Below are 13,468 nucleotides of genomic sequence, written 5' to 3' on the forward strand. Positions count from 1 at the left end.
GGGGAAGGAATCCCGGGATTTGTGGAATCCACTGTTGTCTCCTGAAACCCACACCATTGATTACGACCTGAGTTTGCCTCCGTCACTTCCACTGGCTGCTGTTCCTGCCTGTGGTCTGAGAAATTAGTAAGCATTTTTTAAAGATACTAAAAACATATTTAATAGAGATCTTTATTGCTAAATAGTTCTTATAGCAATAGAAGAGAGAGAGAGGGAGCTCTCTGAGGTCAGCCCCTGGGTTTGGGGAGATTAGCCTATATAGTGGATATAATCTGTACTCATCACCAGAGCCATGATATCACCGTTAAGTTTGGAGACGTTTTTCTGGTCAGAGAACTCCCTCCAAGTGGATGCTGCTCAGTGGTACGGTCATTTGAATCCCAGTGATGGTGTCTCATCCAGCCGAGTCATCCTTGCCAACCCTGTGAGAGAAATCTAGGCTTACTCCATCTCATCTGTAGCTGGGTTCAGTGTCATTACCAGAACCTATGATTATGACCCTCCACAAAACTCTGCAGATCTGAAAGCTAAGAACACCAGCTGAGCCAGGAGATCCTCTGTGGTGTGGTTCTCCAATGGCATATCCTGGGAGATGATATCTAAGAAATTTTAGATCACTTTGCAAAATTAGATGCATGAGCTTGACTAAGACGCAGGTGACAGATGAACCAAGAATCGAGAAAGTCTTCGCCTTCACCAGAGATGTTTCCTAGGTTGTTTTTCATGTGGGCTGACCCTGCTTTTCACTGTCTGTCATTCCACAGCTTTGTTTGTTCAGTCCTGCTTAACACACCACGCCCCTTCACTTTCCCTTCTTACATCCTGTTAGCTCATGGACTGTGCAGCATCTGTAAGAATGAAGGGGAAGTGTGCAGACCCAGTGAAAACTCCTCTTCCCAGTTTTCCACTTGGCTCCGTAGCCTCCAGGAACATATTTCCTCTTGAAGCACAGACCACATGGATGCCTGAACTAAGAACCTACCCTCTCATCCACCAGTCGTAGGAGGCAAATATATATTGATGAACAGCCACAGTGTCTGTCCTATCTAGAGGATTGAAAACATAAAATTTATATTTCTTTTATGGAGAGAGTAAGAATGTTCTTACAGTTTATAGAACCCTAGGGCTTCCAGATAAGGCCTCACCACTGCAGTTGAGCCCTCTCTTATGGACTTTTGATTCACGTATGAAATCGAGCTAAGGGTGGGGACCAGCCCGGCTGAAAGCATCAACCCTTCAGGAAATGGCCATCTCTCCAGCCTTTGTGGAAACACATGTTGGGCAGGTATAGAGAAGGAGGTGCTAGGGAAGCTCCTCCAATGGCTGTGACCACAGCCCAATAGGGAAGGTGAAATGCTGTTACTGATTTATGCTGGGAATGAAGGGGTCTGCCCTGCCCCAAGCACACAGCCAGGCACCCATGTATATGCACAGTAGGTTTAGTTCAGAGCCACATTTGACACCCGTCCTCACAAATGAGCAAAACCTTAGATTGCCAATTAATTCAGTGCTTGGATATAACCCCCCAATGGTGATGTGTGATGATAACAATGATGTATGCGTTGGAAAACAAAGCATACATCATTCTACCTTTTAAGTTAATCAGCATTGAGAAGGAGTCAGGTTTTCTTTTCTTTTTCTTGTCTTTCACAGCAACATCCATTGACTTGCACCTCACATTCTGTGTAAGATGCAAAGGAGAGATGCATCTTACTTAGAACACCACGCATTCTGCATTCAAGTCTATGTGGGCACATGTGTCCGTGGAAAATACAAGAATGGCAAACAGATCAGCTAGCAGTATATTTGACCAAAGACTCAACCTACTTCCCTAGTGTATATCAGGGGTGACTAACATTTTGCCTATTTCCAAATTCCAGCCTCCTGGGGTCACCTCTGCCCATGCAGGGTGCCCTCGCTCTTGTCCCGCTGCGTCCCCTGCAGGGAAGGTGGATGCTGCTTTGGGTAGACAAAGGGGGCAAGTTCTAGTTTTCCATAAAGCTGATGGAGCAGGAGTGTAGCCACTTTTGCAGCTTCCCATCCTCCTTTTTCTGCTGTTCTCCTTATCCATATGTCTTCTTATTTATATGATCGCATTTCCAAACGCCTGATCACAGAGTGAGTTGACGTTCCTTTTGGCCCTTCCTGGAGAATGTGCTTGCTCTCCCTCCTTCTCTCTCGTGTTGTCCTGTCTTTGGTTTTATTTTCCCCACCCTGGCAGGTCTGTCCCAAATGTGGGGTGCAGCCCCCTTTGTCTCCTTGGCACCTGGCATGGTTATGTGACAGGCAGTATTGCACTTTTTCAATCCTACCTTAAATGTGCTGTCTTTTATTTCCCAAGCGCACTATCTGGATAGGGTAGTGAAAGGTATGGTCTTCTTCCTCTATTTTCCTATTGTCTTTGTGTGTGTGCTTGTGTATGAGCATAACAGACAAAAGAAATGCGTATCTAGAAATGTATATATACCCCATAAGCAAGGCTTTGTCCCAGCAGCCACTGCCCAGAGGGTGGGGTTTTGGTCACAAGATGGTTGATGTACCTGGAGTGTCATTCTCCCCTGCCCCAGGTGCTCAGTCTGTTTTGTGACATTACCACTGTTCTGTTGTCCTTCTCTCCCCATACGCACATAACACCCCCTCACCCTTTCTACCCCATCTCATGTCACCCTGCCCATGCTTTATGGCCCCTGGTCCATCAGAATGAAGATGCTGGGAACCAGGGTGGGTGGCCTGAGACAGGAAGAGACCCCAGAGCAAACTAAGAAATCTTAAGAACTCCATTCCCCCTAGTACTAGTACTGTGTGCTAGATACTGTGCCAGGCTCTGGAGAAATGGGGGAAAGCAGACCCCTGACCTCAGGGAGTGAATGGTCTGTTTGTTTGGATTTTTTTTTCCTTTTCAGAGAAGGCCTGACTTTGGTAAGTTTTATCTTTGAAGAGTGTTCCCTACAGGCCAAGTAATTCCTTCTGTTTTAAACATTTACATTAAGTAGATGGTACCCAGTTTTCCAAAGAGGCCTCATTGCTCTAGGACTAAGTCTCAGAATGATCAGATATGTGTGCTCCAGAAAGGCCCCAAGCTTCCGGAGGAGAAATACCATGCCATCTTCAGCTTTTTATCCTCAAGCCCTCACACAGCACCAGGCACCAAATATGTGCTCATTGGTTAAGGAAACATACTCTGAAGTCAGACTGCCTGAGTTTGAATCCAAACTCCGATACTTAATGAACTGGATGACCTTGGCCATGTTTCTTAACCTCTCTTCCCTTCAGAGTCTTTATAAAATGAGGAAAACAGGACGTGCCTGGTGGGATTGGCGTGAGGATTGATTAAAGTAATGAATGTAAAGTGCTTAGCACGTGGGCAGGAATGATGCTCAGTAAATGTTAGCTGTGCTGTTTTATCATCATATTCTTAGCCTCACCGTTAACTTGGAGAAGGACTTCATTAACCAGACTAATTTTTGAAATTGTAAAGAAAAAGGTTAAATTGGCTTTTAATAAGAGATAACAACTGCTGTTTAAAAAGTGATGGAAAGGATTTTAGGGAAACATAAATGACTAAATGCTTTTCAACTGGAATATCTTTGCCAGATACAGCAAAGGTGGTACCAGGGCCCATCCAATGGTGTTGAGAAGCAAGCTTCCTCACATTTCATGTACTGGCCCTCAACCAAGAATAAAATTACTCCAGCAAGAAAGAGTAGCACCTCTGAGCCTCTTTAAAATAGGCATTTCACACATAATCATTATCAGAGGAATCCTCCGGATGGATTAAGTTTAATAGCTGGTGGATTTTTTTTCCTACTTGGTGAAGTTTTTCCATATCCATGAGTCTTAAGGGAGTCCTGTGAATTTTTTCAAGTGAATAGATATACTCATTTGATTGGAAAAGGAAATGAAAGTTGAAGAAGCTGAGTGGCCCATTCTGGAGCACACTCCTAGTAAGTGGCAGAACCAGGATTGTGTATTTCCTGGCCTACTCGTATTTCCAGTATTCTTTCATCTGTCACGGTAAGTCACCAAGAATGTCCCATTAATTTCCAAAATTCTTCCTGCAAACTGTCTTCCAAACCGGCAACCTCACAAGGAAGTGACCCGTATTCTCTCAAACCACCCGTTCTGATCTTTAGTTCAGAAAATATATCACCAAACCTTGAGCTGGATTAGGTCAGTGAATCATGACTTGCTTTAAAAGACAAATGTTTCTTGCCAAAATCTACGTCTGGACCAAGCCCCATCTGGCTGGCTTTCTGGTATAATGGGTACTAGTAACTCACCCAAAAAAGAATGCAGAGACCGATATAATGCAAACCCCAGACTTTTCAGAGTAGAGTATTTTGCAGTTCAGAGACAAACCAGCCTTTGTGCTTTGCTTTCCACTTGCATTGGAAGACACTGAGGAAACAACAGTCACTCAACAAGTATGTTGAACTCCTCCTAAGTGCCAGGAAATGTGGATGCCACACAACGGAAGTGGTCCCAGCCTAGCAGAGAAGACACTAAAACAAATAATTCCAACAAAGTATGATGATGATTGTGATAGAGAAAGTCCCACGGCCGCTTAGCAAGAAGAGCTCTCCCCAACTTAGGCAGGGCCTCATAGACCAAGACCGTGGGCCGTAACATAAGCATGGTATCCTGCTTTTAAAAGCAGGATAATGACTTGACGACATTTGTGATTTGGAAGGATCGATCTGGCCATATTGTGGAAAAGAGTTGAAAAGGAACATCTGGGGGCAAAGAGACCAATTAGGAGACTGTTGCTGTCATCTAGGAGGGAAAAAACAGTGACCTTGTCTAAGGAAGTGACGGTAGGGATGAAAAAGTACAAGAAAACCAGAAAGAGAAACAAACATAAATGGGACATTTGTTGTGTTAGGTGTGTTGCATAGCTGCTTTACCACTTAAGTAAAAAATAAATACCTTCAAGGATTCTGGAAGTCTTCTAGCTTCAAGGGAGGCTTCTTCCTAGGCTTAAGCAGGAGGTTGAAGATAAAGCGGTCCCCTGTCACTTAAAGGGCATTGTTTCTTTTCAAAAGCTTATTAGCCCTTCTCTAAACCTTAAAATTACATTATTTTGGCTCTGGCAAATGCCTGGTGTGAGTCGTTCCAGAGGGGATTGTTAATGTCACTTGGGCTCTCTGAATTATTGATGAATTTCAGGGTTGTGGAATTAATGAGCTTTAGCAATGAGTAAAGATGGGCATATTGCTTTAAGGAAGTCAGCAAGTCCCCCAGAGGAGGCTTCCTCATACTGGCTCATGGGGGTGTGCTGATCCCAGATGCAAATTCCTGCTTGAGAGCAAACCTCATTCAAGCCACAGGTACTACAATTCTCTCTGAAACCCTGAAACTGATAGGACAGTGCAGACCCTCGGGATAGAACCTGGTCCATTTGAAGAAACTGTGGAGAGAGTGCTTCTGTGATTTCACATGTAGAGCTTACCCTGCCCGAGAACACGGGCTCCTCCTGGCAGTTTTAGAGCAGCACAGAATGTGTTGGCACCAGGCACTGTGTGCTAAGAGGAGCTTCCCAAGAGGAGCTTCCCACAGAGGGTTTTGTGGAATGGAATATTCTGCATTATTGTAAATGGTTGTGGGTAGGGGAGGAATAGTTCTGAGGAAAGCGTTCTGATACCCAAATAAGCAGGTTTCTTTATTATAAGACTTCCCAGAGCCTTTAGTGTATTAATATTTAGCGTGACTTTCTAGGATAAGAATATAGGATATATTGTTTTCCAGAATTACAGAAGTTTGTATTTGAGGACCTCATAGAACTAGTAGTTCAAAGAATTCACTTTGAGAAGTATTGTTTGAGGTTATAAGATCCATTTTAAATTGCCCTGGAACAAAGGGTATCGATAAATAGAGTATAAAAATATTGAGGGCAGAGGCTCTATCTCAGCTCTGTATACCCCAGAATTAACACATGCCTGGTGTCCAGTAGGTGTTAAGTAAAGTTTGTTGAAATTAAGAACAAAATCATCAAATTTGAAGTTGTTTTGACCTTCTCTATTGGGTGGCTGTGCTGGAGGAACCTAACAGAGCATCTCATCCAAACCTTCATTTCACAGATAAGGAAATTGAAGCCAAAAGAGGAAAAATCACTTTCCCAAGATCCCACGGCTTAGTCAGGCAGGACCTAGGTCTCCACCTCATTCACTGATTCATTTCAACAAATATATACCGAGTACTGGCTCCATGCAAGGCACTGGATTAGGTCCAAAGTTGCCTTTATGGCAAATATGGCAACTCTATGGCAAGCTTACATTGTAATAGAGGGAGTAAGGCAGTAAACTATTGCAAAATTAATAATTTGAGTTGCTCGGGACAGTTGCTCTCAGGGGGAAAGAGTGCCAGGAAGGCATGAGACGGTGGGCCTGGTGTGACCCTCGTGACCCTGAACCCATCTTGCTGCTTCCTGCTGAGCTGCGTGTTGGCCCCATGACCACGTCATTGGGTTTGTCTCAGCTCCCTCTGGCAAGGTTTGTATTTATGAGGACCACAGCTTTTGACCCAAACATTGACACAGTTTGGACTGGCAAAGGGTTATTTTCTGGTTTGTGAGTTTCTTAGTGAAGTTATACAACGTTAAAACAAATAAACCCAATAATAATAATAGCAGCTGTCATTTATTAAATGCCTACCAGGGTTACCCACTGTGCTAAGTTATTGATATACATTATCCCATTAATCTTCTTAACAACTCTTTGAATTACATATTACCTCCATTTTACAGATGAGAAAACTGAGGCTTAGAGAGTTAAATCATTTGCCAGTCATCACACAGGCAGTAAGTAAAATGGTGGTGCTGGGATTTAAACTGAGGTCTGTCTAGATACAAAGTCCACACTGTATTATAACACATGGTTTTTATTAAAAATTTAGGATTAAATGGTGTGAAATTGGCACTGCCCTAGTAAATAAGGATCTGGAAAATATAACCAAAAGTTACTTAGTTTGGAAATAATATATGTAGAATGTCTAGCACAGTGGCAAGCCATAGGAGACCTTCAGTATATGGCAACTGGCATTGCCATCACTGTCCTGAAGCATCTAAACCAGGGTTTGGCAAACTACAGCACACAGACCAAATCTGGCTCATCACTTGTTTTTGTAAATAAAGTTTTATTGGAACACAGCCATGCCCATTCATTTATAAATTGTACATAGCTCCTTTCAAGCTACAATGGCAGAGTTGGGTAATTGCAACAGAGACCATATGGCTCACAAGCCTAAAATATTTATTATCTGGACCTTTACCGAAAAAGCTTGCCAGCTCTGATCTAGATAACTGCCTCAGTTTTCTATTTTGCCTTTCTATGACCCCTACCTGAGGTTAGGGATACAAGTTATGATATTATAGTCCCTCTACTAAACTAGAGAGAAGGTCAAGGTGAGTAGAAGATTCAAATACTGTGTTCAAGCTGTATGTCAGGCTTTGTGCATCATGCATACATTATCTTATTTAATCCTCCCAACAACCCCATTTTATAAGTAGGCTGAGGCTCAGAGAAATTAAATAAGGTGCCTGGGTGTCCTAAAGCCACTGTGTGACAGAGCCAGCCTTTGATGTGGCTCCCAAGCTTGTGCTCTTAGATAAGAGATGTTATTTGCATCTTACAAGAGGCTACATCTTGGAGCAAGAGAAAGCAGTCTACTGCCATTCTTTTTTTTTTTTTTTTTTTACAGTATGTGGGCCTCTCACTGTTGTGGCCTCTCCCGTTGTGGAGCACAGGCTCCGGACGCACAGGCCCAGCGGCCATGGCCCATGGGCCCAGCAGCTCTGCGGCATGTGGGATCCTCCCAGACCGGGGCACGAACCCACGTCCCCTGCATCAGCAGGCAGACTTTCAACCACTGCGCCCCCAGGGAAGCCCCTACTGCCATTCTTAACGATTGGACTCTTCTTCCTCCAAAACTGATCTCAAATACATATGAGGCTTAATTTAAAGTCTCAGCTGGATGGACAAAACTTTAAATGGGACTAATTGGAAAAAGAGGGAGTCTGTATTTGCTCAGATCAGGAGGGGTGGCTGACGTTAGCTACTGAGTCAGAATGCCTGGGTGGTCACCTGCACGTCACAGCACTGCTCCTGCGCTTTTCAACTGCTTTCTCGATCACTTTTGGGGTGGCCATGCTGATGGCTTCCCACCTTTCCCAGCAGGCTTCTGCTGTGACCCCATAATCTACATTTGCTTCAAAACTTCCACAGGAATCCCTCCTAGGCTCAGAATACACACTCCGTAAATGTTTCTTCCTTTGAATGGAACACAGTGGCCAGATTGATGGATTGGTATTGAACATCTGTATTGAACATCTCAAGTATAAATGAACATGTTCTTTTCTTTTACTTTGTAAGAACAGTCAACTATCAAAAGTCCTTGAAACACTACAGCTTTAGATTCTATTTGATCGGCCATTTAGTGAGTACCTACCTTGGCCTAGGTCTTATATCAGACAGCCACATCCACATTTGTCCCATTTAAGAATAATGGGTCAGTTTTCAGTTATTTCATGATAGAAAATTTAGTTTGTAGCTGTAGTTGCTGCTCTTAATAATAAAACAAGTTTTGTAGATGGCAGAGTGCTTTCACATCCATACCTTTCCCTAAGACTGAGCAGGGCCAGAGAAGACATCCCAGGGAGGTAATATTTTGATAGCCCCTCTGAGAAAAGAATTGGCAGATTTGTTCAAAGGAGGACTTGAATGAAAACCAAGCAGCAACACAGAAGCTGGAATAAACCGTGTAACTTCACAGATTCTGAGGCCTAGATTTCTAAGCTACAGACTCAGAGAGAGAGGGGTTTGAAAAGGTGGTCAACGAAAACCTGCAAATCTACTTGAATAATAACTCCCCACCTTAGGATATAGTCAAAGCAGAACTAAGGCAGAGTCTAAATATTGCCTGACCCTCCTTGATTAAATCACCCCCGGCCCTCTCAGACAGATGGCCACTCCTATATTTGGTTCCCACCATATTTTGTGCATCTCCCTCAGGGTACTCAGCAGTGAAATATTTTGCTTACACAAACCTGTCTCCTTTGATAGGCTACATGCTCCTCAAGAATAAGAACTAGGTCTTACTCATCTCTGTACCTCCAGTGCTAGCCCAGAGAAGGTGCTTAATAAATGACAGACAGGCAGACAGCTGTACAGATGAAGAAAATTAGGGAAGGGAAGCCTGCCCAAACCTGCAATGGCAATCACAGACAGCCCTACCTAGTCTCTCTCGTGGCAGTCGTCCGGGTTCCCTTTACTGGCTGTAGACAAGATGGGGGAAAAAAGACTCCAGGACTCTTCCTGAGAGCAAAGACGGTTGTTTAGGAGAAAATAGGACAAAATAAATGAGAAACCTAAGGTTCAGTACAATGAACCTAGTAACAAGGCCTGAGAAAAGTACAGCCTTTTAGAATGAGACCCAGAAGTGCTGAGGGGACAAGAGGAGTAAATAGAGAGATGATTCCTTTGTTCCACACAGCCACCAGAGACAGGAAAAACAGGCCAGAGTGAGCAAGGAGCAAGGATCAGCCAAAAAGCTCCACTGATCAAATTTGGACAAGCCCACATCCACTGACTCCTGCTCTAGAATCCTGATCACTTTTGAAAGAGGGGGTTTCAGATACAGAGGGTGTGGGTTTCAGACCTATGCCTGCCACGTCCTGACAGTGCCACGTCCTGACTGTGCATCCTTAGTAAGGCCTTCCACCTCTGAGTCTCAGTTGCCTTAGAGGTAAAGTGGCAGTTCTAATGATAGGCCTCCCCGGGTGCTGAGGGCATCAATGTGCTGGTGAATGTGAAAGCCTTTTGCAAGTTGACAGGCAGAGTGTGCGTGTATGTGACCAGTTGGCTGTGGATGATCATACCTTGATTCCATGTGCTTTGCCTTGCAGAGGGTTGCCCTGGCTTGTGCAACGGCAACGGCAGATGTACCTTGGACCTGAACGGGTGGCACTGCGTCTGCCAGCTGGGCTGGAGAGGAGCTGGCTGTGACACGTCCATGGAAACTGCCTGTGGTGACAGCAAAGACAACGATGGAGGTAGGGCTCTGGCACCCATGGGTGCTGTGCATCTCCAGAGCTGTGGGAAGCACAGAGTGGAGGGTGGGCGTTACTGAGATAACAGGCCACCAACACACCAGCTGTCCAGTCAAGGGGGCCTGCAGGGCAGGCATAAAACGGCACATGTCATCTAAGGAATGAGTGCATATCACTGGTTGTTCCATTGGAATTCATTAAAATTAGCTGGTGCAAACAAACTTAGTTACCCTCTGAGAGCAAGTGCAGAGGAGAAGGCGTATGGAAGGAGGAATTTTCTAATAATTCATTAATGGAATGAGTTGCCTGGCAACGTTACGAGATACCGCCATTGCAAGTGGACAGGAAGAGGCCACCCAATTCTGTACCACAGAAAGTGGCAGAAAGGATGCTTCTCCAGGGGAGGGAGGTTGAGTTACCTTTGTCAAGGTCCCTTCTCCCCTGATTCTGGTGGTAACCCTCACCAAGCATGCTGGGGGCTGCCTTTGCCTCCACACCTCCTGTCCCTGTGGGTTTGTAGTAGAATTTGTCTTTGCTGTTGAGTTTTTTTCAAGTGCTGGGTGGTCAGAACCCTAAGGAAGGGAGGCCTAGTCTTGTGGAACTTTTATTAGCTGAGAGTGAAGAGCCCAGGGTTCTAATCCCAATTCTGTCTTTGGTGCTCTGTGTGTCCTTAAGCAAGCTACTTGATGTCAGTGGGCCTCACACTCCCTATTTATAAAATAAGCCATTGGATCGTAAGAGCCCTTCCAGTCTTTATATTAGTCCTAGAATTAGCCTTTGTCTTTCTGTTGTGTGGAACTTGTATAAATACAAACACAATGTGCTTTGCTTTTCCACTTGGAAGATGGGTTGATTCCTCCTGACTCTACCAATCTCAAGGGGTTACTAGGAGAAGAAAAAGATGGAGATATGAAAAAAAAAAATCAAAACAGTTAATCCTTCCTTTCTAATGATGGCCTAACAGTTGGCCTAGTCCAGATGTGTTTATGCAGCTCCCTCATATTTATACCAAGGGACTTTCTGATACACTGCACAGAGTAGGAAATCAACAGGCCAGAAACTCAGCATCCCAACCTTTGGGAACCTTCTACTTAGCATGATTCTACAATCTCAAAGCACCAGAAGGATTAAAAGGCCAAGTGTGTGCTGTTGTGATTACTCTGGTTCATTTGCCTTGAGTTGGCTCTGGCAACCTTGGGCTGTTTCAGGCCACTGGTCTTTGTCTGAGCCAGCTTTCAGTCCTTCAGTCTGCTGCCTGAATCCAGGAGGTGGTCGGGCCTGATGCACCCAGTCCTGGGCCCCTTGGGGTAATTGTCAACAAGGAGCTCGTGGGGTTGGGTCATGGTAGCCAGGCAGAGGCAGGGGGTCCCTGCTCTCCTCTTGAGATCTCACAGGGCTGAAATGTCCCTTAATCAGGCTGAGATTTGTGGAGCTCATGCATTCTGTGCTCCATAAATATCCAGGGTTCCTGTTACGGAGCCAGGCCCTAGGCCAGGCACAGAGATGAGTAAGTCTGGTCCCCAAACTCCAGGAGCTCAAGTGAGGGAGGGAGACCAAAGTTAAGGGCTAATGGACAGTGATAAGGGCAGTTGCAGACTTCTGTATTGGCTGTTGTGAGAGTAGGAAAACATTCATCAAGAAGGTGAAGCTTGAGCAGGCAGGCGTTTCTTGGAAAGGAGGGAGAAAACATCATGGGCAAAGCAGGGAAGGGCACCAAGTAGCCCCGTCTTCAGGCAAGATAAAGTATAATCGTACCTGCTCTTCACTGGGAAGAGATGTCAGCCTCAATATCTGCCTAACTACCCCCCTTCACTATTCCTGTGTAGACGCAATTCCATGACTAGCAATGACATTCCTATAGTTAGAAAAGAAAGGGAGAGGAGCCGTACCATGAAGTCATTCCCTTCTCAGGAATCCAGGGTCTTGGCCAAAGCTTTCAGGAGGCTGTTGACTATCTGGGCAGCAAAAGAACTGAATGTCCCTGAGAAATGTGGGGAGAGGGTGCACTCCCCCATAACACACATACCAGAATAAGTTACAAAACAGAGTTCATTTACCCCCTCACATGAAGCACAATGCCAGTGTACCCTCTGTTCACCATCCTTCAGAGGCAGCCCTCCCAGTGCTGGGACTCCCCAGTACTGACAGGGAGCTTGGGCACACAGGAGCCAAAAGCCCCACAGCTTTGGTGGGAGAAAGAGCTTCTCATGGGAAACAGGGCTGATCCTGACCCCAGGGGAACAGAGCCTTCTCCAGCCGCCATGGAGATGAACCAGCACGAAGTGGAAAAGAACAATCAGAAAATCCCCAAGTGTAGGAGAATATACCTCTTCCGTTTGTGGAGCATGTTATGGGCTGGAATGAGCTTTTACATACTTTTTACGAATGCCATACGGTAGTACTACTGTAACTTGAGTTCATTCACTCACTCAGCAAACATTAACTGAATGTCTACTCTGCATTGGGCCCTATCCTGGGTCTTGGGGCTTCAGAGACAAATAAGACACAGTCCCTGCCTTTGTGAAGTTCGCAGCCTGGAGAGAGAAACAGCACCAGTTGTAATGCAGTGGAATAATTGCTGTAATAAAGGAGCATCCACTCATTCAACTGATATTATCAAATGCCTGGGTACCCTCCTGGGAACCCTCCTGGGAACTGTGATGTAGCCCCTGTCCCATGGGGCTTCCAGTCCAGCCAGGAAGACATCCCATGGATCATCATGGTGGGGAAGACAGCTAACTGGGGAGACCAGACTGTTGAGGGAGCTTGGCCTTGGGTTCTCAACTGAGAAATGAGGGAATGTCTCACCTCAGGACCCTCTCAGTTTGGTGGGCTCTCTACCCATTAGGGGAGCCAAGAGGAAGGGGCACAGGGTCCCCACTTTGCAGGGTGGCACAGATGAAACAACCGTAAGTGTTAGAGTGTCCCCAGGTGCTGGAGGGGGCAAGACTATCCTCACTGGCCCCTCTGGGTCTTGGCCAAACAGGGACAGTTTTAGTGGAGGGAGAAGCAGGCCAGGCTGTGCACGGCAGCACAGGGGTGAGCCAGGTTTAGCGCTTGGCCGTTTGCAGTTCAGTCAAGCACACATTTGCTAGGCTCCTGCTGTCTACCGGGTACCACACTCCTTTCTAAGAGGATATCAAGACCGACGAACGTGACCCTGTCTATCTCCCTCAGGAAGCTCACAGTTATTTGGAAGAAATTGTCATCCAAACAACCAAATCTAATGGAGGTAGAATGAAACCGATGCCTTTATTTCAGCCATGATGTGGGACGCAGCATAATCCCAGATAAATAAGTCAGGGTGGAGGGGAAAAAATGTTAGCGTCTCGCTGAGAGATGGTTTTTGGCTGATGTGACTCAGGGGCTTGGAGAAGGGATTAGCAGAGGTTAATGTGAGTAACAGGCCTGGAGGAGACAGAGAAC

The 13,468-nt window shown here is 45.4% G+C and overlaps 1 protein-coding gene across 1 annotated transcript in view; it reads left to right on the forward strand.

Annotated features, from left to right (window-relative positions):
- TENM4 (teneurin transmembrane protein 4) overlaps positions 1–13,468 on the forward strand; it is a 392,087-nt gene that overhangs the window by 274,836 nt on the left and 103,783 nt on the right. Inside the window, exons 13-14 of the mRNA XM_060102952.1 lie at positions 2,342–2,368; positions 9,899–10,045. Coding sequence (XP_059958935.1) covers positions 2,342–2,368; positions 9,899–10,045 — 174 coding nt within the window. The remainder of the gene's footprint in view (positions 1–2,341; positions 2,369–9,898; positions 10,046–13,468) is intronic.

Source organism: Mesoplodon densirostris, chromosome 7 (genome assembly GCF_025265405.1).
Source record: "Mesoplodon densirostris isolate mMesDen1 chromosome 7, mMesDen1 primary haplotype, whole genome shotgun sequence".
Taxonomy (NCBI): domain Eukaryota; kingdom Metazoa; phylum Chordata; class Mammalia; order Artiodactyla; family Ziphiidae; genus Mesoplodon; species Mesoplodon densirostris.